The following is a 23,928-nucleotide window of genomic DNA, read 5'->3' on the forward strand; positions in this document are numbered from 1 at the left end:
AGAGTTGACTCCTTAGTAGCAAACTTTTCACCAAGTATTAACTGTGATTTTTTTTGTTGTGTATAAAACCCACTTCAATTCTTGATCAGGATTTGCTTCCTTGGCAGCTGGCTTCCTGGGAAGCTTCTATCCTCAAATAGAGAATCAATAGGAATGCATCCAAACTCAAATTTATGAAATAAAAAGCAAACAGGACAAAAAAAAAAAATATATAGAACCAACCTTTCAGTCTCTCATACAGCACAAAGAACCCCCCTTCCCCCTCCCACCTTGCAGGACATGTATAAAGAGACAGAGGAGGTGCAGGAGGCTGGGGTCTGAGAAACTGAAACGGGTTGGGACCATCACCTTCCAGCTCTTGATAGCAGAGGGAACCAGCCCTTCCTGGGCCATAAAAACTAGGATACCGCACAAGTTTAGAAATCCATCAGTGAACAAGGCTTTACTGACAACTTTTCATACAGTTAAAAAATAAAAATACAGAACAACAGCGGACAGTGTCACATATTAAAAACGAATAAAATGGGCTCTATTTAAATGGTATTAAAATTAATTAGAAACTAAAAATCTTACCACTTTGGTCGAGGTGTTTTGAGCCTCCACCAAAATGATCGGCCTTAAAAACAACTGGGTTGTGTGACACACAAAGAAAACATGGAATTTGAAAAGACAGTGTGGGCTAGGCAGTGTCTTTGACTATAACTATCACCATATGTTCTTCTTCTAACTTTCCCAATGTCCTTAGTGCTGACTGGAGGTACTGCTGAGAGAATTCACAAGGAGGGAACGCGTAAAGCATGCCTGTGCTGTCTCTGCCCTTCGCCCCTCCCACGGGCAGGCTGATAACCCCAGCAGCCTGCTTCTGTTTCAAGTAGGAGACCAGATTCCTGAGAAGCCGTCGCTGCAAGCCAGGCTCTACAACAGGGAAGGTCCCCTCAGCCCCTGCCCCTGCCGGGGTGGATTGGGTCGCCAGGAGCACAGCGTAGCCGTTGGGGCTGCCTTGTTTGATACGGCGAGTTACTTCATCCAGCTTGGGCTGGTCGAGCCGAAGTCTCTGAGCAATTTTGAGCTGCGTTAACTTCCCGCCGGACGAATGGTCTTTAAGGAGTCCGTTGATGACACCGAGGTCTCCCTCCAGGATGTGCATAGAGGTGGGGAAGCAGCTGTTTTTTAGCACAAGAAGCCCGTTCCAAGCAAGTTGCAGTGTCTGAGCATATTCCGATAAATTCTTTAACTTTTTGGTCTCGGATTTTGGCTCCTCGTGAGTTTTTGATTCTGATTCACCAGTTCGATGATTGCGTTCGCTGTCCCTTTTTTTAGGCTGGGGAGCATCGGATGCCTCACGATGTGGTTTCTCCTCAGTCGCATGACGATTGTTCTGAAGGGAGTTACTCTGCTCTTTCTCGGCTCCGGATTCTGTAGTGTGATTCTCCTTGCGAGCCCTGTCTGGGCTGCGGTCTAAAGCTGGCCCACTGGCCTTTGTCCTGCTTCTGTCCTCGTAAGGCGAGTGAGTAGTCCTCCCGCGGTCACTGGAAAGACTCCGGCGTTTCCGTCTCTCTTCCCATGGTTTGGGCACGCTGCGATCGCTGTCGCTGCCCCAGCGCTCTCCGCTCCGGCTACGCACCGATCGGCTGTAGCTTTCCAAGTTGTTTCTGCGTTCAGCGTTTTTGGCAGGGCTGGCCCAGTCTGCCTCTGCAAAGCTCCTGTCTCTGTCCGAGTACAGGAGATGTGGAGGAGTCCTATCTCGCACCCTCAAGTCTTGCTCTAGGCTTCTGTGTCTGCTGTACCCATCAGCTAGCAGTTCATAGTGCACGGGGAGCGGTGCAGGCTGGTACTGCTGCGGGTATCTTGTCTCTTCGGCTTTGGCAAAATCCACTCGGAGTCTCCTCTCCGGTCCGCCCAAAGGAAAGCCCCTCATCTGCGCGCAGGCAGCCTGGGCAGCATCCAAGCTTTCGTACTGGATATAAGCGAAGCTGTCTCCCTTCACGTAGTCAATAGTCCTGATGCTGCCAAAGCGGTCGAACTCCCTCGCCAGAGCAGCCAAGGAAGTACTTGGACCAAGACCACCCACCCACAGCCTGGTAGTAGGGTTGGCTTTCCCGTAGCCAATTTTGATAGGGTTCCTGCCGACAACGCGGCCCGACATGGCGACCTTGGCCCGATGCGCCATGTCCAAGTTTTGGAACTTGAGGAAAGCATAAGCCCCGCCTTGGCCCCGGGCAGGGCGCTTGATCACCACTTCTTCGATGATGCCGTACTTCTCAAAGGCACGTCTCAGCTCCACCTCCGAGACGTTGTGGTCCAGGTTGCCGATGAAGAGGTTGCGGGTCGCTCTCTGATCGTCCTCCGGCATCAGGTCTTCCTCAGCCACGATGGGGTAACTGTAAGGGCGGCCGCGCTCGTCATACAGCCCATAGTAATCCAGGGCCCTCTCCCGCTCCCGGGAGAGCCCGATGGCGGCCGCTTCCAAAGCGAAGGCGGCGGCCGCAGCGTGAGCGTGCCTGGGCCGCGGCTCCCGCAGCAAGGGGCTGGTGACAGGAGAGAGCGATCTCTGCTTGTACTGGTAGGTGCTGTGGATGGGCGGCAGGTACCCCAGGGGCTCCGGAGAGGGGGCGGGGGGCGGCGTGCGGCTCCTCCGGCCCCCGCGCAGATACACTGGCTCCACCTTGAGGGGCCGATCGTAGAGGAGCAGCTGCCGAGCCCGGGCGTGCCGGCGGGCGTCGCGGGCGTCCCCGGGGTGTCGAAAGTTGACGTAGGCGACGCGGCCGAGCTCGGGCGTGTGGGAGAGTTTGACACTGATGTCCCCGGCGCCCCCCCCCGCGAAGCGCTGGAAGAGGCGGAACAGGCCGTCCTCCAGCAGCTGGTCGGGCAGGGCCGCGCTCAGCCCGCTCACCAGCAGCGTCTTGTACTCACAGGAGCCGGGCGGCTCCCCGGCCAGGCCCGCCGAGCCCCCCAGCGGCGCCAGCAGCAGCGAGGGCGCGGCGCCCGGCGGCGGCCCGGCCAGCAGCAGCGAGGGGGCCACCACGGCGCCCGGCAGGGCCTTGGCCTTGGGCACGCCGAGCGCCCGGGACGACGAGGAGGAGGAGGAGGAGGACGAGGGGGCGGCCTGGCTGCCGCCGCGGGCGCCCGAGGCCGAGCCGCTCCCCGCCGGGCGGTGGTTCGAGTCGCCGCCGCCGCCGCCGCCGCCGCCGCCGGCGCGCTCATCGCCGCGGTGGCTGCGGGAGCTGGAGCCGCCGCCGCCGCCGCTGCCGCCGGTGGTGCCGCCGCCTCCGCCGCCGCCGCCGCCGGGCGTGGACTTGTCCCGGCTGCTGCGGGAGGCGCCCGAGCTCCGGTGCGGGCCGCGCCGGCTGCTGCTCTCGCGTTCGCGTTCGCGGGGCCGCTTGGCGGCAGCGGCGCGGCCTCCCCCAGCCCCCGGCGGGCTGGAGTCCCGTTCGCTGCCCCGCTTCATGGCGCCGGGGCCCGCGGCTCAGGAGACGCCTCCGGCGGCCGCCGCCATCTTGGACAAAAGGGAACGAAGGCGGCTCCGGCCGCCGCGCCGCGCGGGCTCTACGTCATCGCCCCGCGTCCCGCCGCATGGCGGCGTCAGGGGCGCGATGGCGCCGCACGGCGACGTGACGCAAGAGCGGCTCCCGCCTCCGGGACCGCCAGCCGCACGTGACGGCGGGCGGCCAATCACGAAGGGCGGCAGCGCGCGCCCGGCAAACCCCCGCCCCCTGCGGAGTGGAGGCGGTGCGCGCGCGCGAGTGGGAAGGACGCCCTGGGCGCGCGCGGGGCCGCTCCCGCCGGAGAGGCGGGCGGGGGGAGGGGCGGGGCGAGGGGAGGTTTGGGGGGTGGGGAGGGTGTGTGTGCCCCGCAATCACGTCACACGGCACGTGTCCGCCCGGTAGAGACCGTTGTACTTTAATGAACGTCCCGTACAGCGCGCGCCGCCTCAGCTACCGCCGCCGGGGGCGCGCGCCTCGGCCGCCTCAGCGCCCGGCCCGGCCCGGCCCGGCCCGGCCCGGCCGCCCCTCAGAGGTCTGCGCGGGCGCCGGCGGCCCGCGGCGCGTACTTGGGCATCAGTTCGTGGATCCTGCGGATGAAGTCGGACTTCTCGGCGCAGCCCTTGCACGCCTCGCCCCAGTCGTCGAGGATCCGCCGCAGCTCCTTGACGCGCAGCTTGCGCAGGTCGGCGGTGCTCAGGTCGATCTGCTTGTCTGCGGGGAGAGCAGAGCCGCGCTCAGCGGGGCGGCGCGGCCCGGCCCGGCCCGGCCCGGCCCCTGCCTCCGCCCGGGGGGGCCGCCGCGGCCACCGCGGAGGAGGCCGGTGCGTTTGTGTGCGGAGACGGCGAGGAGAGGAGCCCGGCGGCGAGGGGTCCGACGGCGGCTGCTGCGGAGAGCGGTACGGCAGGCGAGGAAGCCAAAATGCAAGAGGGAGAGAGGTGCCGGGCTCCCGGGGGGTGGAAGGAACGTCTAGGTTAGGCCTTTGACAGCAGATAAGGTTTTTAACGCTAAAAGTCATTATTAGAAGCCAGACAGTGTGGTTGCAGCTTAGAGGTAGGAGTTCCACAATCGCCCTGAAAGCCCCTTTATTATATGAGCAGCAGTACTTTAATTCTCTCTTCCACTGCATAAATAAAAGGTAGCAGAGCGATTTCAGAGGAAAGATAAGCAAGTGACAACAACAAAAAGCTTTTTAGGAAGCAACAGGACATTAGTACGAGAAATGAGAAGCAGAAAGACCCACAATCCAAGGGGTGTCTCTGGGGAACGTAAGGGCAGAGATACAGGAAAGCAGTCAGAAGGAGGTATTTCCAAGACTGTTCTTCATATTAGTCTTTTCAGGAAGAGTACGTCATCTAGGGACGCGAGAGTTCAGGCAAGGTGGTAAGAAACAGAGTGCTGAACGCTCTGAGCAGACACCAGAGGAGGTGAGAAAGAAGTGTTTATCTGCTGGCAAACATGAGTGGCTAGGACTACAGAGCTTAGCTAAGGGCTCGAACCCAGGCCGTAGGACACGCCTGGCTGCTCCCCAGGACAAGCCTTACTGCATGCTCTTCTAAATATGATATTCCAAACAGTGATTTGAGCGCAGTAGTGCTGATATGCCTGGGAGTTACTTATTTCAAGGCAGATCAGCGGCTCTGCAGAAGCTAAAAACAGTTAGTAGCCAACAATCTTACCTGAGCATCTCCATAAAACTCTCTAGGATGTTCATGGAGAGCAACCCAGGTTGTGCAACCTAATTAGGCTCGCGATCTTGCCACAGAACTTAGGACTGAGTAGTTTCAGCATGCTGTTTTACCCCAAGTGATCCACACCCCAGAAAAGCAGGGGAATTCCCCTTATGCTGGCAACTCACCGTATTTTAGTTCACAGATCTGACTGTCTTTCTTCTTTAGTTTCTCACAGATCTTGTCCACGGGGATGTGATGACTCATGGGCTTTGATACCTCGTTAATGATTTTGGTGGCTGCATCACTTGTGGCCCCAACATAATAGCACTAGAGGGAAGAAAAGAATGAGGTGGGGATGCATGGAAGAACGCTTCTAGAAGGAAACTTTTCTATCCATCCTCTCCTCACTTGGTTTTGCAGCTAGAGGTTTACTGTTACAGAACCTTTCCAAGTGACCGCTACGGACAGGCAAAAGGAGGTCTGAGCCCAGGGTACTGAGCAGACGTTTCCCATCACACTGCTTTTAAAGCTGTTGAGGCTGGTTGTCTTTCTTGTTTCTCAACTTCTTAAAAAAATTGAATTGGATTAAAAATAAAGTCGTCTTCATTCAAGAAGAAAGACTTTCTGAAGTGTTTCCCCTCTGCATTTGTGGTGGTATCCCTCTGCAGTTTTCTTCTTAGGAGAGTTCAGGGCCTTTTCCTTGGGGCTCTTCATTTGTGGGTTGCCTTCTGTTTTTAGTTAGGGCAATTTGGTTTTCCTTTATTTAGTTTTCAGCTAAACAGCCAAAGAGCTAAATATTTTAACAGCTTATATAACACCCTGAGTACAGTTTAAGGGACAAGGAAGTCATACAGCAAAGAAACGCTTTGTAATCCCCAGCACTTCAGTAACAGGGAGAAACAAGGTCAGCCAGTAAGATGTCTGTTGACAGACTGGGGTTTTTTTTTTATTTATTTATTTTTTTTTTAAGGTGAAGAGGTCAAACTCCTCAAGTCTTCTCTTATAAAAAATACAGGACCAATTGTGGCCAGAGAGCTAGGAAGAACAGCCCCTGGGAAGCCCATGTCATATAAACTCAGAAGCCCTAGTTTACCCTCATTTGCCAAGTATTCTACAACTTACTCCCTCAAGAGGCAAGTATCATTGACTACTGCTACTTACCAGGCGGTTCTCTTTGCCTTTTGCTTCTTTGCAGGATTTCAGGAGCTCCTTTTCAATACTGGCAGGTGTGAACTCAACATCGTTGTCCTTTAGACTCTGGTAGAACCTTCCCAGGAACGTAACACACACTGGAAGGGAAGATGGATGGAGTTACCTGCCACTGCAGTAATCTCGTGGCAGCTCTTAGAGGGCACTTGTAGGGAAACAGAATAAGGGATTTGGAGAACAGAACTTCTAGAAGCTGCATTAGCAGTCAGTGACTTCACACATATTTCAGTAAGTCTTTCAGAGCACACGTGAATCAACACTATGCCCCCGGTATTTTTGGTGGATTTTTGACAATCTGAGAAACCAGATCCATGGAAGTGTCCAGTGGCTTCTGTACACTGTCCTGAGTGAGCAGCAGGATTCAACTGAGGGATACAACACAAAACAGTGCCCGTGGAAAAATGTAAACTTAATTTTCTGTCTTATTCTTGCTGCTCTGGGAAGCAACTTGTCAGACCACAGGCTTCAAAACCAGTTCTGATTGAAAACCAACTCTCTCTACATAATCCTGTTACAGACTCCACGTGTGCTGTTTTTAGCAATACAGTATCACTGATTATCAAGTTGGTTCAGTTCATGGGTAAGTTATTTCCAAGAGAAAAAGAAATTACGCGATATCACGCTATGTCCACTTGGCGTGTTTCTCCTCTCTTCATTCCCACAAGCTTCTGAATCGGTTTCAGATTGAAAGAGGGAAGAGTCTTAAAGATAATGAAACTCCCACCAGAGCACCAGCAGTTGAGAGGATAGATCCAAGTTCCTGCCTGTGGGGAGGGCAGGTACAACTCAGTCATTACACTTTCCCTTTGGCAGCAGTCACTCCGCACACGCTCCAGACTAAGCACAGCACACCCGCGTGTTGCTGGGGAGGAGGGCAGACCGCTACAGTTACTGCAGCACGCAGGATCTGTGCGACAGGGTGACTGAGAGAGGCACTGCGAGTTTGCAGAGCGCCAGGTTTTGCTCATTCTGCTGCTCACACAACTTGCCTGTGAACATCAGCATCGCCTGGACCAAGAGCTCTACGGTATGGCCCCACCAATTCCTGCAGCGGGACCTGTGGATTCTCATGACTTCCAAGTGCGAGACAAGTGCCAGGCACTGGCCTGCCTCTAGAAAAAAGGTTCAAGTTCCGTCTTTTACGTGACTTGCTTACAGGAAGGGATCAGCAAATATTATTGTCATTAGCAACTTGTATTCAACTCTGAACACAAGCCATGGCAGAGGAGACGGGCAAATACAGGAAATCGAGTATGACCATCACAAAGCCAAGTAGAAACTTGCTCTCATTATATTAAAACTAAGAGTAGTTATAAGCTGGGCCGTTTAGGAAAACGTTTTTTTGTACGCATACAACACCATCATTTACCTCACATCAGTCTGTCCCCAGTCACAGACACACTGATGTCCACTGTGCGCTGTTTGGAAGTGAAAACCTTTGGAAAGAATAAAGATGCTGCAGGCAGTGGTACCGATGACTACAGTACAGTTGAAGCAAGTTTCCAACCTAGTGCTAGGACAGCAGCCGAAAGTTTTGATTTACTATTTTCCCTCCCCCTCCTTCTGTCTTACTGTTTCTCTCCCTACAAAAAGGAGGAAGGGGTGAGCATTAGTACCACAAATTCCCAACCAGCTACTACAGCCCCACCTCAAGTTTCTCTTGCTTCGCTGGGGAATCTCTTCTGTTCCACCATGCAAGAGCAGTTTAATTTGCTGTGCAGCTCCACGGCTTGCACCCCAGAGGCTTTTGTATTTAGGTGGTACGTGAAGCGCCCGCTTTGTTTTAGATCAGCTGAACACCGCTTCTGGCTTTACGCACGCAAGAGAGGACACCCAATACTCCGGCAGTCAGCGGACAAAGCCGAGGCGATGGTAACACTGTAACGAGCCGGGGGGGAGTCCAGGTGAGTAACTGCACTCGCTTCCTCCCGTCTGCTGCCTCGCAGCAGCTCCCCGCTTCGATGCCCCAGTCACCGTCACCCGGCTCCGAGGAAAGGAGACGGGGGCGAGCGCTTGCCCGCGCCCCGGCTCGCACATGCTGAGCGCTGAAAGACGAGCAGCGGATTTCCCCAGCCTGAAGAGAGACGACCCTGTCTCCCGGGTCGGTGCTTTCCTTTCCCGTGGGAGCTCTGCGCTACCGCTAACCCGGTTGGGAAGAGACCGGCAACTTCTCGACACGGCCACAGTACCTGCGGAAGGGAGGTCCCGGCCCCCTCCCGCGGGCCGGACGGGCCCCAGCCCGGGGCAGAGGGCCCCCGCCGGCAGCCCCGCCCCGCGCCTCCCGGGGCGGTGCTGCTCCCCCGCGGGCGCCAGCTCCCCAAGCCGCCCAGCCGCCGCCTGCGTACCGCCCTGGCGGGCCGGCACCGGCCACCTCCCAGCAGCGCTCCCGGCCCGGCCCACCGGCACTTGGGCGGACTTCGGAGACTTCTCCTGCACCGGGAGGAACCGCTCCCGCCGGCCCGGCCCGCCCCAGCCCCAGCCCCGGCGGCGCAGGGCTGTCGCTGCTCGCCGTCGGCGGGGCGGGGGGCCACCGGAGCCCAGCCCCAAGGCCCGCCGCGGGGCTGCCCCGCGTCCTGGCCCCTCACACCAGCGGGCGGGCCGGGCTGCGGGAGGCGGCGGCAGGAGCGGCCGCACCTCGCCGGGCCCGGGGCCCGCCAGCCGGGCCCGCCCCCCCCTCCGGCCCGGCCCCACTCACCCTCGCACTCCCCGTCGCGCAGGGCCCGGCTGCCGGCCGGCAGCAGGAGCAGGGCCAGCGCCGCCCAGAGCCCATGGGCCGCCCGCATCCCGCCTCGCTCGGCAGCCCGCGCGCACTGCGCCCGCCGCACCGGCACCGGCACCGCCGCCCCCGCGCCGGCTCCCCCCGCCGCTCTCGCCCCATTGGCCCGCTCCCCGCCCGGCTTCCACGCTGCCCCCTCCCATTGGCCGCTCTGCGGCCTCCACGGGAGAGTTGGCGGCCGCGGATTGGGGGAGGCGGCGGAACGCCGGCGCGCGGCGGGTTTCCCCGCCTCCCTTGGCCGCCATTTTTGTTAAGGGAAAAACGTCCTCGTGCGGTTCCTAACGGTTGCTTGCGGGCGCCATCTTCTAAAGGGGCAGATTCTCACACCTGCAGCTGGGCTGCCTGGAGGGGCCCGGCCGGGACGGCTCTGCCGTTGCTCGCGGTCAGTACCTGTCTTGAGGCCGGGCTGAGCGGCACCCGAGGGCTACGGGTGCCCAGGGTGGGTGCCGGCAGCAGGCGGGTGTCCCTTCGTCTGCTGGCTGTGGCAAGGCGGCCGTTTGGGGAGCGTGAGGTGAGGCTGAGGAGATTGCTCGAGGCGGCTGCCTGAGGCGCTGGAGCAGCGCGGCGTTCGGTGCCGATGGGAGCTTCAGGCCGTCGGGGTTCTGCTTTGTGGGTTCCCGTGGGCTGAGGGGGTGTGGCGTGAGGCCGGGGGAGGGAGCTCGGCGGGGCAGAGGAGGAGCCGCCCGCGCAGGCAGCCATCGGGAGGGCCCTGCCGCCTGCGAGGGGCGTCGGAGCGGGTGCGGCAGGGACAGGCTTCCCCTGGGCGTTAGTTTCAGCACTGATAAAGCCCTGCACGGGTGGATTTTGGTTATGCCTGTACACCTTGTGAGTTATAAGGCCTGAATTCTTTGAGGTGGGACTGCTGAAAGCTGAGTGGTTAAATTAACAACTTGTGAATGGCTTGTTTCTGGCTTTTTTGGTGGCCGTTTTTGTAGAGCTGAGGAAACAAATGAAGAATTTTTTTTTTTTTTTAATTTCCTATCCCAGTCACTGTGCCTATGGCCTTTTGTTCCCAAAGCTCTCACAGGATGTGCTGGGAACTGCCTTGAACAATCCCTGACCCTATGAGTTTATCACTTCAATCCTTTTGAAGTTGTAGGCCAGTTGGGGGAGGACAGCACACTGTTGATTGTTTCTTGTCTTGTGGGGCTCTGTGTTTAACTGTACGTGTCCTAGGATATCGTTCTAGTAAAAGAAGGTAGGGGCAAAGTCACATAGCCCTGTGCTACAGTGAGGGAGCACACATCTTGGCTTGGTGGGTTTTCTTGGTACAGGAAGACTAATGAGGCAGCCTAGTTGTGCCTGCCCCAAGCAAAGCCATGGTAGGAGCTGTGGGGAATTTTTCAGTGCCCAAGTCTGAATATTCTTGTAGGTCATCAGCTGCAAATTATAAGCCTGACGAGGTGAGACAGGCAGGATGGGGAGGAGGAGCAACCTGTTTCAGCAAAGGTCATGTAGCAGGTGAGTAGTAATTAGGACGCTATCTTGCCAGTGTGAATACATCACATGTGTTTATCAGATAGAAGAGAGGTGGCTTTTCACCTTTCTAGATCTTGTTATCTCTCAAAATGTGTTTATTAAGATTGGTCATGATATTATTATCTTGGTTTTTTTAAAAATCAGTCCATAATGATTCCCCGAATTACTCAATATCAATGTACTTTAGGAAGATTATTGGCTTTTCTAAATTTGTGCTGATTGCCCACTAAAGTTGTGTCTGCTAATTGTGCAGAGAAGTGGTTACTTAGATTGTCCTTGTTTCTTAGCAGGATAGTGGCCAAAAGAGCTGCAACATGAAGTGGCTTATTAAGTAGTTGGAAGTAGGGCTTAAATTCAGAATTAGGAGAATTTAGGAGCCTCACAATAAGGAGGAAGTTTAACTATCTAAGGAGTGTAGTTATGAAACAGATCTTCAAACAAACTAGGAATTTTATACATTTTTATAGAACAAACTGTGACAGGATAGGAGTGATTTTATTTGCTTTTGGATTGGGAAATGAGCCTTTCTCTACGTTTCAGTATGGGATCCTCAAGTGGCTCTGAGGAAGAACAAAGACTCCTTTTTTTTTTTCTTTTTTCTCTTTATTTATAGTTTATTTTCCAGCATTCCAGCAGCTAGGAAGGATTGCCTTCATTTTACCTTCTGCTGCTTTTTTGATCCATGGCGAGGTTTCTAGGGTTCTGTTCATTCCACCACTCTCCAGCCACTCTCTCTCTGGAGCATTAGGGATTTGTCATGTCTGAAACCTGGGTGCTGGACAGCTTGTGCTGGTCCTCAGTGGTGTTGGGATGTTCTGACTGTTGCCCTTCTAAGTTGGGTGGGTGTGGAAAAAGCAAAAACCTTTTTTTCTTGTCTTTTTTCTCAAATGTAGTCCTTAATTTCCATATGTATAAGCAGTAAGTGGTAATATTCAGAAGACTGGCTGAGCCTCAGAGGTCTTCCTGCAGTGTCCTGTGCTCACGATACTTTGAGTTGTGTCAAGATTCATGGTTCCGAGTGTTTATTTCTTAAAAGTGACTGGGATGAGGATTTAGTTTTGGATGCAGAAGTTGGTTGTTTTTATTGTTTAAAAGCCCCTCAGTTGTTAGGGAGGCTTTAGCTCCTGTTTTACTGTCACAATTTAATGTTTGAATTAAAACTATAGCTGCAGGAGGATATTAATCAATTAATTCCCTCTTGCAGAATAAAGAGGGATCTGACAAGAACAAGGAGGGAGATGAGCTCTTGTATGTGAGAATTTGAGATAGACAAAGTGTGGGTGGAGTTTTACATTGTTATTAGGAAGATGCAAAGGTGTAGGAGCCAGTGCTGAGGGTTTCCAGTCCTGTTCTAAATTGTGCAGTTGGACTGATTAGACAGAAAGTATTAGCTCTCTGTGCTGTGCCCATTATGGGCGCTGTACCCTACAGGATGCTGTGAGGGACAGGTGTGGTTGTTCCCTGTGCTCGTGGAAGTGTTTGGCTGTAGTATTAGCTAAGCCAAACAGTACTGAAGAGTGAGGTGCTGGGAGATAGGAGAGTTACTGTGCTCACAATGATCACAGATTTAGAGCTGGAGCATGTGGCTGAGTGAGGAGTAAACCTCTAGTGACTTCTGGTCATTTTTTTGCAAGCTTTCTGAGCTAGTTGTGATAGCGCAGACTGCCATGATTATGGATGGGTAGTCTGCTAGGAATTTAGTGTTGCATGTGACTCTATTCTGCCAGCCGTGGGTGGTTTTACAGTGAAGGCTAGGCATTATTCCATTGTATCTGGGCATGTATGAGTGAGAGAAAGATGGGTAATTTTAAAAATACCTAAACAGAACATCCCTTTTCAATTTTGCATGCCGAAAAGGGCAATGGTTAGAGAGAGGGAGCTGTTAGAGAGAAGCAGAAATTGATTCCAGCATTTAAATAGTTTGCTTGTTTTTGCCATTGATAACCACCAAAGCTGGGATTGAGGTTGTTTCTAACCAGGCGATTTCTGTAGCTGAAAATACTCTAATTGGGGAAGGAAAAAAAAAAAGAGGAACCATGTAGCTATAAATGCTTTGTTTTGTGCTGGGGGCTCCTCCAGTGTATGGTTTTGGTGGGCAAAACCACCAAAGTACAAAGGGAAGATGTGAGCAGGATAGCGCTAATAGGGAGTTAGAATTTGATCAACTCTTAAATAGTGGTCTGATAAGAAGAGGTCATAGAATCATAGAATGGTTCAGGTTGGAAGGGACCTTAAAGATCATCTAGTTCCACCCCCCTGCCATGGGCAGGGACACCTTCCACTAGGCCAGGTTGCTCAAAGCCCCATCCAGCCTGGCCTTGAACACTTCCAGGGATGGGGCATCCACAGTGTCTCTGGGCAACCTGTGCCAGTGCCTCACCCACCCTCATAGTGAAGAATTTCTTCCTAATATCTAATCTAAATCTACCCTCTTTCTATTTAAAACCATTACCCCCTCATCCTATTACTACACTCCCTGATAAATAGTCCCTCCCCATCTTTCCTGTAGACCTCCTTTAAGTACTGGAAGGCTCTAAGGTCTTCCCGGAGCCTTCTCTGCTCTGGGCTAATCAACCAGTCACTACCAGCTAACAGGGCAAGGGCAGCATGTTCAGAGTGAGCAGGAGAGTTAATGGGGTTTGGTAGATCTGTGGGGATTAGAGTTGGTGGTGGTGTTGGGAGGTTTAAGTTATGTAAATCACAGCTGCTCTGTGTTCATGGTGAGGATGCTGTGTGGGCTGGACCTTTGCCAGCTCTGCAGCCTAAGAAGGCAAGTCTGTGTACAGCTATCAGAGTGGATGAAAGGGGTTCAGCTTCAGGTGTTAGTCTGAGCGGACAATGAAGTGTGTTCTGTCAGGGCGGAGGTGAAACTAGGTTAGTTTGGTGGAAAAATGTAATGCAGTACTGCTGTGAGTGAATGCTAAATAGAAGCTGAAGTGTAGTAGAACTACTATTCCAAATTTGGTTTTAAATTATGTGGGATTGATAGTAAAGCCTGTGAAAAGGGAGAAGTGGTATGAAAATTGTCTCATAATAGAAAAGAGAAGACCTCTTGGCATTGGGCATAATGTAGCGTGTATGTATATATCCTGAACACGGTCTGTGTCTCTGTGTCCACAGTTAAGAAGAGTCTACAAATAGAGGCGTATTTATGCAGAGGTGTAGAGGGCTGAATCTTTATCGGCTAGGCTGTAGTCCTTTCTAGAGGTTTAACTTCTCCTCTTACCAGCTTTATAATGAAATTCATACTGAGTCGCACAAGTCATATATTGAACCTGTGCTGAAGCTTTCTTATTTAGATAAGGAGAGGTATTTGAATGGGGTATTTAGATTTCAATCTGACTAGTGTGGCCTTAGCTTAAGTATTTGACTTGCACTGAAAAAACTGTTCTGTTGGTTTTAACAGAAGATTTTTTTAAACTCTAGTTTAAAGCTAAGGGCTTCACACGTTTTGTTGTCAAATACACTTTTTATTTCCTATGCTTGGTTAATAAATATTTTTTAGCTGAATAAAAAAATAATTGCTTAACTAAGATTTGGTAAGTTGGGCTAGGAACAGTCTCAAAGGGTCTGATTTATACAGACATTTTTCAGGTGTCAGGTGAACATAGCTAAGTCACATTTTGATATTTTAGATGCACTTTGAAGTACCTTGTTACAGTTTATCTCTTCTCAGTATTTGTATGTGGTATGTACTTAATGAAAAGGGTGGCTTGGCAGTCTATGTACACCCCAGGCCCAGCTTATTATTATAATTTTACTGCTAAATGTCTTTTTGGCACAAGTTTCATACATTTTTTTTTGTTGGTTCATCAAGACAGGATGGGAGAAATGGGCTACTTTTTCTGTCCTGCACCTTGACCTGGTTTATTACTGGTAATGGAAGAAAATGTACATCTTTGAGATTACATGCATGTAGAAGTCAGTGTAGCTCTTAATTCCCAAATCCCATGTTCCTACATGTCTTAATTACTGTTCTTTCACACCCAGTCTTTTAAAATGATTGGTATTTAAATACTTAAAATTGAGAAATGCAATCACTGCCAAAATGTCATGCTATTGCAATAAAAAAAGTGAAATAAGCCATCACTAATCAAATAGCAGTCTACGGAGTGAGGTACGTATTGGCGGAACTAATCACTGATTCAGTTGGTCTTTGAAAGTATATTGCCTCAAAACTGTGTATTAAAACTTGTGATAGACAAGCAGGTGTCTCAGACTGTTGTTGCATGTGTCATATAAATCTACCTCACTGATTAGACTAGCTGGTCAATATGCCTGATGCTTGCTTTAAGGAGTTGATAGTGAATAAAATAGTGTACTGTCAGCTAAGAGAATGATGTGGAAGTTGTTCCCTCACCACACATAATAGCCACAAGGTCCTTTTGGTTGCCCCCCGTTTTCCTCACTCACACAAAAATGGGAAGCGATGGCTGTTTCCGCAGACCTCATGAACGTTTGGAGCAGCCTGAGGCTAAGCCTGTCTGGAGGACAGCAATGAACATACAGCTGTACCATTTTAATATCAGGTATTAATCTTTAATTCCACATCACAGCAGTCGAGTGAATGGGTAAGGGAAAGAAACCCAAAACAAACGGCAGATATTTACATCTAAAATTCACACCACTTATTTGTTGGTTCTGGAAACATGCTATCACAATATATACAATGAAGTACCTTTAGGACACTTGTACAAATTCTTTTTTTCCTTTTAAATTTGATTTCCATTATAGATAAGATAGCTGTTTTCATTTTATTTTAAACATGAATACACAAAAGAGAAGTGGTTAGAGGTTTTTGCCTTTTTTAAATAAGCACAGAATGCCAGAGGTTAAAAACACATTTACAGGGCAGAATACCAGTCAGACATCACAATCTATACATTTTTTGCTCAATTTCCTGTACAAATACACAGCATTCAAATGGGGGTATTTACAAAGAAGCATGATCAGAGGAAATTTTAAATATCACATAATTTGTTTCCCAAAGGCTCTTGCTCTCTCCAGCCTCCCCAGTTTTGGCTGATTCTCCCACAGAAGGGATATGCAATATCCCTTACCTAAAACAGGGTAAGCTAAAAAGCAAACAGAGAAAAAGACAGAAAAAAATCTTAGTCTTGCACACAGTAATAAAACCAACCCAATCATTGAAAAAGAATTTGTAGGATTCAGAGAAATTGTTTTAATTGCTTTTCTTCTACTACTGTAGTTCATTCTCAATTTTGTTTCAGATGGGGCCAGCAGGTACACTGACGATGGAGAGATTTGTAGCAGAATTCCACCAATTTTCTCAGGAATGCACATGCTATTTTGTTATGCAAAGAAAACCCAATGAAGGCAAGTACATATTAAGTGTGAATTAGAGTTAACTATAGAATGACAAGGTCCTGTTAAAAACATCCTGTTGCTGTGGTTTATACAAGGAATCTTCAAATCCTGTTGGGCAAGTGCAACAGCTGCTGTTGCTTCCACCAAATCCAGGACTGAACTTGATGTTGGAGTTGTACTATGCTATAAGACACTCACCCTACAGAGAAGTATTAGTTCCAAGAAGTATTAGTTCCAACATTCAAAAAAATCTTAATAATGTCTTTCTGTCTTCTGCCCCCTTTAAGGCAAGCACTGAAAAGGGAGACAGAATACTTGGTAGATACCAGAACAGTAACAGCAATTTAACTCCAGAGAGGCTTAAATTTGGTAAATTCAGCAATTTATTCCGTCCTTCTCTGTGTGGACCTGCCATAAACTGGGTACTTGTATACATTATCTGATTGATCTTCAAATCCTTACAAATACATAGTAATGTCAGACTCCCAAAATGGACTCACTGCTGTTGTACAATGTCTCTAATCAGAGCAGGATGATACGTTTTGAGAGACTGATTAGAGCTCCAGTGGGCAGGTTTTCCAGCTGACTGGGACTTAGTCCCATGTTAGTTGCATTCTTGTTTTTGCAAAGTTTTATTTGCAAGACCTGCTGTTTTTTGCAATAAGGAAGCTCAGTAAATCACTACATTTCCCACTTTTAATCTTCCTGCCAAAAAAAAAAGGGGGGGTAGGGGAGATGGAATTGAGTACTTAATTCTCTTAAGAACTTCACTTGAAGAATCTCAGTCAGATTGGAGAACAGCGTATGTGAAAATATTTCACTCATTTCTAAGGAATTGCCTTGACTTACCTTTACCAAAAACATAATTTTGAGTTGAGTTTTCATACATGTGTTCTATACCAGAGATCCATCTTGGTTCGTTAACATTTAGGGACTGTCCTAGTATTGGAAAACTCTCCTTCCTGCTAGAGATGAAATGTCCACTATAGGCCAGGTTTTATTATCATTGTCTTAATTGTGAAGGATATAATGATTACAAGCAGCCTGTGTTAATAACAAAATAGAGGAAGCAAGAGAGACTTTGTTCCAGCCAAACAGGCCATTTAAGAAACAAACCCATAACTTTGTAGTTTTGCACGGGCTAGAGCTTGAGAAGGAAAAGAAATAAATCCTCTTAAAATCCCCTTCATACAACCGCTGAGTCCAGACAGACCATCTTTAGGAGGGTTCAGAAGCAATGTACTCTGCCCAGTCACTGTATTTAGAGGTAGTGCTAAAGGTGACCTGTAAAAGATTTATAATAGCCTTTTTTGCTTCTTTACGCTGTTTGTAGCATGAGAAACTGAGTGGTTAGGGCAAGAATTGAATATGAAAGTTTAGTGCTAGTCCTGTTTCTGACACTAATTTATATGGTGGAGGTAAGTCTCTTATTTGAATGTGCTTCAGATTTTTCAGTGGTAAGAGGGTGGTCGGTTACCATCCTCTGGAGTGTGCTTTGCAATCTGCAGGTGGAAAGGGTTATAAGGAAAGCTAAAGTGTGTGTGGGCATGGTAGGGGAAGGAACATTGCTTGCTTATCTAAAAACATTAAATATTTGATACTCTCTTGATTCAACGTTTCTTGAAAAATACTGAAAATAGGAATAAAAGATTTCTTATTGTTCTTTTCAAAGAACAGATCTTGGCTCTATTACCCACAGAATTTTTTACCGGTTTGTCATGTACTGAACTAAGCAAATACTGATTAAAAGGCTTGTTATATGTTCATAGACTTGTTGTACTGTCTTCATCTCTGCATAGTTCTGTTTCTTGTTTTTGTTTGTTTGTGTTTTGTTGTTTTTAAAATGTTCTTCAGCCCTTTCTGGAGCTGATCAATAAAAAAAAAAAGGCAGGGGGGAAGGCTGTATTCCTGCCTGAGGAGAAAAGAAAAGAAATCAACCTTCCAGAAGAGAGAAGAAGCAGCAGCTCTTAAAGCTTCTTTATACATTCTAAAGAAGCAAAAGAGGAAACCAGTATTTCTTCTTTACAGGTTGCCTTTAAGATCCCTGACTCTAGGGTTTACACTATATACTGGGCATTTCTTGAGTCTTAGTGTTTCCTGTCTACTGTGAGAGATGGAGATTCTTTCTGCACACCAGCTGCAGTGAGTTTTTGGGAGGGACCGAGGACATTATGTTAACAGGGAATGAATCTCAGCTCCTGGGTGACGGAAGTTGGTGAGAATTGTGATGTTCAGCCCTGAGGCAAGGATTGTTGGATATGATCATTTAAGCCACCTTTTCTTTACTGGCTGGGTCATCAACCAGCTGTGGCATGAAAAACTCAGTTTGGTTGTAGTGTGGGGTTGTTTTTTTTTTCCAACTGGAATAGAAATGCTGGTGTCAACAGCCTGCCCAGAGTTGGGCACGGGAAAGGCCTACAATTAGGTTGCAGCTCCAATGGCTACTAACCTCCTCTCATCCTGTAGCACAGATGAATAGCATATGATTCCAATGAGAAAGCAGGTTGGTTTAGCCAGTGAAAGCAAAATTTAAGAAATCAAACAGTACATAAAAAACAAAGGAGGCAGAGTTTGTTGGAAATGATATCTTGGAAATCAGTGCATCAGCACTGGTTAGATTGCCTCAGCACCTCTGAACCAATGCAGGGAGATCACTGCACAGATATGTACAATCCTGCTCTCAAAAGAGCCAATTTCTTCTTAGAATTGCCATCTTTCCACTGCCTGCAGCTCATGCACCTTCCAGCCTGACAGTTCATAGAATCCCTGATTTCAGCAATGAGCTTTCACTTCTGTACAGCAAAGAAATATGTCCCTAGTGCAACTGCTTCTACTCATGTGCGTCTCAGAACTGGGAGGAAAGCAGTTTCAAAATCAACTTGCCACATTCCTCCCTTTTTCCCCCTCCACTTAAAATTGTATTTTTCAGCTTCTGCAAGTCTCTATGGCTTGTGTGCCATTTGATGTGGTTAAGAAACTGCAGAAGGAATAAACTGTCCACTGCACAGAAAGTTAAAAAACATAACGGAAAGGTGTAAAAAGAAATTAAAAAGGAAAGCAGCAACCTCCCATGCTGGCCCCATTGCTTTTGTGGGCTCCAGACATAAACTTGCGGCAGTAGAAAATCGGTTTGCTGTTCTCCGAGTCCTTATCTCTCTCCTTTTTAGTCAGACCTGGAATGATGATGCAAGCTGCTTACCAGGCGCTGTCCCTACTGCTCACTGATGCCATGCTCCCATGCTACCCTGGCCTGCTCTTCCTTTCCACCACTCACTGGTTGGGACACTTTACGATGCAACGGGCGGTGTTTGTCATCATCTTCAATTATCATCCCCTCCTCGTTCTCCATGTTTGGCAGGCGGGAGTGGTAAGGTTTGGGGGGTAGAGCAGGAGGGTCCATGGTGTCCTGAGGAATGACTCCAGATGGAGCAGAGTGGCTTCGGCATGGCTGGGATTTGAGCGACTCTAGGACATCAGGCTCAGAGAGACTGTACCTGACAGGGAGGTAGGGTGTCTCTAGATCTTCATCAGTGTTCCAGGCCTGGCTGGGCACAGAATCCATGGTGTCTGTGCGAGGAGGTGGTTCAGAAGAATGTCCAAAATTACTCTCGCTCAAGGAAGAGACACCACTGCTGGCACTGCCGGATAAAGTGGAGTTACTTCCATCTAGACCAGACTGCGGACTGGTGGGTGATGCAGGGATAGGATGAAGAGGGGACTGTTTGGAGAAAAACAAAACCAGGTTAAAATTGACAAAGGAGATGATGCTGCATCTTGTGTGTTTTTCCGCATTTCAGCTTTTGACAGTGATGTTGACAATGTGCAGTTCCATTTGTGTTCAAAATGTCAATGATTATTGGTTTATACCTGCACTCCCCTGACTTGTATGGAAGTACCTCTTGTGGGCAGACAAGTGCCCTTAACAACACCAGAGCTGTTAAAGAAACAGTAGTTGAGGTGATAATCAGGGTGCCTGAAATCGCAGCATATGATGCAAAGAAGGAAAGTGGAAGGGCCTACAACACATGTAAGTTATTTCTATAGAATTCAACTCTGGAATAGGTTATGAGCTTTCAGTGGATTTTCTCATGTGTAAGTTACTAGCATGATAAAAATAGTGTTTCTGTACTCAAAAGCTGCTTGGTGGGAGTGGAGGAGGGGGGTTCCTTCAGGAGCCTGTTATTTTCCTTCTACATCCCTCTCTGCTCTCCTGCCACTTCCTTTTTACCTTGCGCAACGTTCGTGCAGGCAGTGCCGGAGGAGCATCACTGAGCTGGTGATGGAAGGCATCAAAGTGCAGTGAGTAGTGTCCTGGAATGAGACAAGGATCAGAAATACAGACTTGTGCTGCCTCGCTGCAGCAAAAGAGCTGGGGTTTAGACTCTCTAATGCCAGGTAACAGCTCCAAATGCTGGTAACTCCACTCCAGCCTAGGGCTTCCTTTCTGATAGATACCGTGGAGTGCATCTGTCACATCACAAAATGCTAACGAGAAGTTAAGTGCAGCGATAGATTTCCACCCACCCCTGTTATCAAGGATCTCATGGCAAGGCAACAGGCTCGTAAACAATGAACATTTCAATTTTCATTTAATAGCTTTGTAACCTTAAATTACCGCTGAAGATGGTCATGGGCAAGAAGCCAGGCCAAGGCTTCAACAGACACACCTAATTCTAGTCCCAGAATACACACAAGTCCATATTACTATAAGGACTGTAAAAAATTTGAAGATTTTGGAGGAAAAAAAAAAATTTGAAAACTTTGTCCAGTGCTAACCTAGCAGACCAGGAAAGACTCTGGGTTTTTGTTTCTGATTGTTTTTAAGGGGGGGGAAGGCTAAGGTCAGCTTTCAGGTGGTCTAGATTTATCTATGCATGACTGCAGGCATTATGCAGCAGGCCTGCTGGGCATTTCCTTACCATGGGGCAGGCTTCGGGGAGGTACTGGTGGGGCCAAGATGCTCCCAACGTGGGCAGACAGGAATGGCAGGGCCTCTCTGGTTCCGCTGTCTAGGCTCCAGCTACTGGGTGCTGCTGGCACAGCTGAAGGATTGAAACAGATTTAACTTGGGTAACATAACAGGGAGTTTGTGGGGCCAGAAGGACTGGCTTTCCGGTGTGCTCTTTAGTGGTAAAGAGACAGATTCTAGGGACTTAGTGAATGGTAGGATTGAAGGCATACAAAGACATCATCTAGTCTACAGTGTGTTAAGCTTATAGGTTGCTTTGTTAAGGAAGCGAGAGTTAGGTGATCATAGTGTTAGTCTGCCCGTCTCCCCTCCATGACCCCCTTGGCTCATTTCTAGCAAATCTGAAGAGCAGTAGAACTGCTAGGGTTTTTTTTTTGCAAGCCAGTGAGTGAGAAAAAATGAAATCTCACTGATGGAATGGCAGCTAGATCTCAGCTGTGAGCTGTTCTGCTTGGCAGTAAATGATGACAGAGCAGAAGGGAACATGTGGCAGAACCCTCATGAAACACAGGAAGGCCTGTTGCTGCACTACAGTGGCTACGTGAAGACTGAATAAAGGACATGAGCACAATTAGACCTCAATCTGTTACAAAAGAAATAATGACTTTAAAGCTCCAATTTACTAAGCTACAGAGTTGATAAAAAATTTTGATCACAAACTATTTAAAGAGAGCAGTTTGGACTCCTTGTATTATAAAGTCACCTGAAGAGATCCAAGTCTGTCGATCAGGAAGGACAGAGTGAGTATGATCTTTGTGACTTTGGTTTTTCATAGAAATAAAAACCTGCTGCTTTCTATCATGAATGTTTTTCAAGATCCTGAGAACTGTTAACCTTAAACATTATTAAAATGCACCTTCCTTTCTTCCAAACAGACTGCAAGACTTGATTCATTCTGAGAAGACAGACATGGAAGAAGAGTATATTTATTTAAAAACAAATAAGCAATTTCTTCAGATTAGCAAAGAAAAGGAAACAAAGTAATTCAGTGAGTCTACCAAGGAAAACTGATATAAAAATAGCTTTTTCCATCTTCAGTTTGGAAAATGGAAGCCTGGAGAAATAAACATGGGAGTTTGACATCTGAAGAGGATTTCTCCTTAATTAAAATGCCTGCAGCCATTTTTGGTGCATTTCTTTTCTAAAATGACTTTGAAAGGTTTCTGTGGGTGTTTTTTGTTTTCTCCTTAGTTCATGAGGTAGCATGAACACAGGCTCCCCAAGACCTAAAATTCCCTAAAGTAAAAAAGATCACAAAGTGACAGCTTCGTAAGACAGAACAAAACCCATAAAAATGTAAAAGTAAATGTTGTTTTTAAAGAGACACCCTCAAACTGAGAAAGGCATACAAAGAAGATATGAAGAATCATGACAGAGAAAAAGTTCAAATCAGGGAACTCATCTCAACAGAGGTAATGTGGCTTCAGATGAATGTTCTGAGCACCCCGTACACATACCAGAGTGCTCTAATTTGCACTACTGCAATTGGTGTCAAAAGGCTAAAACAAAGGGACAAGATGCATAACAGTGCCAGCCACGCTAGTGTCTCCTGCAGTGTACCAGCATCAAGTGAAAAGGACAGAATAAAACCTGATTTGCGTGGCCTGTAAAATGATTGTTGTGCTTGTTTTTGTTTGTTTTGTTTTTTTTTCAACACCGAGATGCAGTAGAAGAATGCGAAGAAGAGAACATGGTACCCCAGTGCATAATCCATTTATACTTTCTCAGTGTTCCCTCATTCACGGCCTTTTGAGTATTTAGGAGTGCTGGAAATCATCCTGAGGTCAGACGATTTTTGTTTAACATGGCTGTTGCCTGTTAAACCCAGTGTTGTATCCAAAACGCTTCGGGGAGGAACCTACCCAGGGAGCTTTTAGTGCTATGTCCTAGCCCCTCTCTCTCTCTCTCTCTCTCTCTCCGGAACAGTGTTCGGTGGCCAAGTTTAATTAGCAGGGAAGCTGCATTTGAACCATTCTGCTCTGGGCAACTGATGCCACACTGCTGTCAATGAGAATTACTGAGCAGAGCTTCTGACATGGCAAGGAAGGGGGTGGGTAAATTCACGCGGCATGACTGTTAACAAAAACCAAGGCAGATGGCATCCTGACTTACAAAGAATGTCAGGGTTCAAGGGCTGCAAAAACCACCTGCAACTGCATTTATGCTACCAACCTGGCTGAAGAGCTGGGACTCCTGTCACACCATCCCCTAAGAACAATTACTGAATGTAATCTAGGTCTTTCATGGCTCCTTTGGGCCTCTGGAGAACATTCTGTCTTTGATCCCCTTCTCTCTGTGCTGTATACTACACTCTTGCATAACATTGCCCACAAATACAAATTCAAGTATTTTTCCTAGACAGGTAATAAATATTTATCTACATTCCTTTTCCAGATCTTTCTCCTGTCCAGTATAAAGATCTCACCACCTCTCTGGTATGTTCAGTTCAAACTAACACGGCTAAGATGGAGCTCTCAATCCCTTACCCCCTGCTCTTAACTCTCTGTTGTCATTATTTGTTATTGTCATCAAGCCATCATTCTGCCATTTATTCAGAACTGTACATTGGCTTTTGGTTTCAATCTGGACCGCTCTAAGGCTGTCACATTGTTGAAGTAGTGTATTCTGATTTATTAGAAATCCTGAAATAAAATTTGGATTTTTTTTCCAAAAAGATACAATTTAGTTCAGGCACAGCTACTGAAACAAAAATACTGATAAAAGTCTAACGGAGTGCATTATGTAGGTCAGACTAGAGAATTGCGATGGTCTTTCCTGGCCTTAAAAATCTTTTAAGATACCATTTTTCCTAGCCATACACACGATGTTGCTTGGTTATGCAGCCTCCTTGTCTCAGATTTTGATTCATGAATTTTGTCCACTTCTGCTTTTTCAAAATGCTGCCTTTCAGATAATTTTTTGAGCCCATCGCTTTGTCCATGGCACCCCTTTCACAAGCTCCTCCTTTTCTGCTACACCAAACAAACTCACTCCTCTTCTTTCATGTTTTTT

At 48.4% G+C, this 23,928-nt stretch overlaps 3 protein-coding genes and 1 long non-coding RNA gene across 4 annotated transcripts in view; 1 reads left to right on the forward strand and 3 right to left on the reverse strand.

Moving 5' to 3' along the window:
* Positions 1-423: 423 nt before the first annotated feature.
* On the reverse strand, positions 424-3,616 carry RBM15B (RNA binding motif protein 15B). The gene has a single exon (XM_075514389.1). The coding sequence runs from the start codon at positions 3,446-3,448 to the stop codon at positions 680-682; it is 2,769 nt and encodes a 922-aa protein (XP_075370504.1). The 5' UTR covers positions 3,449-3,616; the 3' UTR covers positions 424-679.
* Positions 3,617-3,879: 263 nt separating this feature from the next.
* MANF (mesencephalic astrocyte derived neurotrophic factor) lies at positions 3,880-9,226 on the reverse strand. The gene is made up of 4 exons (XM_075514390.1): positions 9,060-9,226; positions 6,317-6,444; positions 5,341-5,482; positions 3,880-4,196 (listed from the first exon to the last, which is right to left on the reverse strand). Exons 1-4 carry the CDS (start codon positions 9,145-9,147, stop codon positions 4,012-4,014), a joined length of 543 nt encoding a protein of 180 aa, XP_075370505.1. The 5' UTR covers positions 9,148-9,226; the 3' UTR covers positions 3,880-4,011.
* Positions 9,197-22,708, forward strand: LOC142415725 (uncharacterized). The gene is made up of 4 exons (XR_012777513.1): positions 9,197-9,522; positions 10,513-10,601; positions 15,851-15,956; positions 21,792-22,708. It is a non-coding gene; the product is annotated as an uncharacterized LOC142415725 (long non-coding RNA).
* DOCK3 (dedicator of cytokinesis 3) overlaps positions 15,955-23,928 on the reverse strand; it is a 222,681-nt gene continuing 214,707 nt past the window's right edge. Inside the window, exons 52-54 of the mRNA XM_075514388.1 lie at positions 20,867-20,989; positions 20,176-20,258; positions 15,955-19,665 (exon numbers count right to left, since the gene is read on the reverse strand). Of these exons, the coding sequence (XP_075370503.1) occupies positions 19,159-19,665; positions 20,176-20,258; positions 20,867-20,989 (713 nt within the window). The 3' untranslated portion in view covers positions 15,955-19,158. The remainder of the gene's footprint in view (positions 19,666-20,175; positions 20,259-20,866; positions 20,990-23,928) is intronic.

This window comes from Mycteria americana, chromosome 11 (assembly GCF_035582795.1).
Source record: "Mycteria americana isolate JAX WOST 10 ecotype Jacksonville Zoo and Gardens chromosome 11, USCA_MyAme_1.0, whole genome shotgun sequence".
Lineage (NCBI taxonomy): Eukaryota > Metazoa > Chordata > Aves > Ciconiiformes > Ciconiidae > Mycteria > Mycteria americana.

Excerpts from the sequence above, each read along its gene's own strand:
- RBM15B (XM_075514389.1), bottom strand. The coding sequence starts at position 3,448 with ATGAAGCGGGGCAGCGAACGGGACTCCAGCCCGCCGGGGGCTGGGGGA.
- MANF (XM_075514390.1), bottom strand. The coding sequence starts at position 9,147 with ATGCGGGCGGCCCATGGGCTCTGGGCGGCGCTGGCCCTGCTCCTGCTG. Across the intron at positions 6,445-9,059 it reads GCGCGACGGGGAGTGCGAGG|TGTGTGTTACGTTCCTGGGA; the intron begins GTGAGTGGGGCC and ends CTTCCCTTCCAG. Across the intron at positions 4,197-5,340 it reads GATCTGTGAACTAAAATACG|ACAAGCAGATCGACCTGAGC; the intron begins GTGAGTTGCCAG and ends CTCTCCCCGCAG.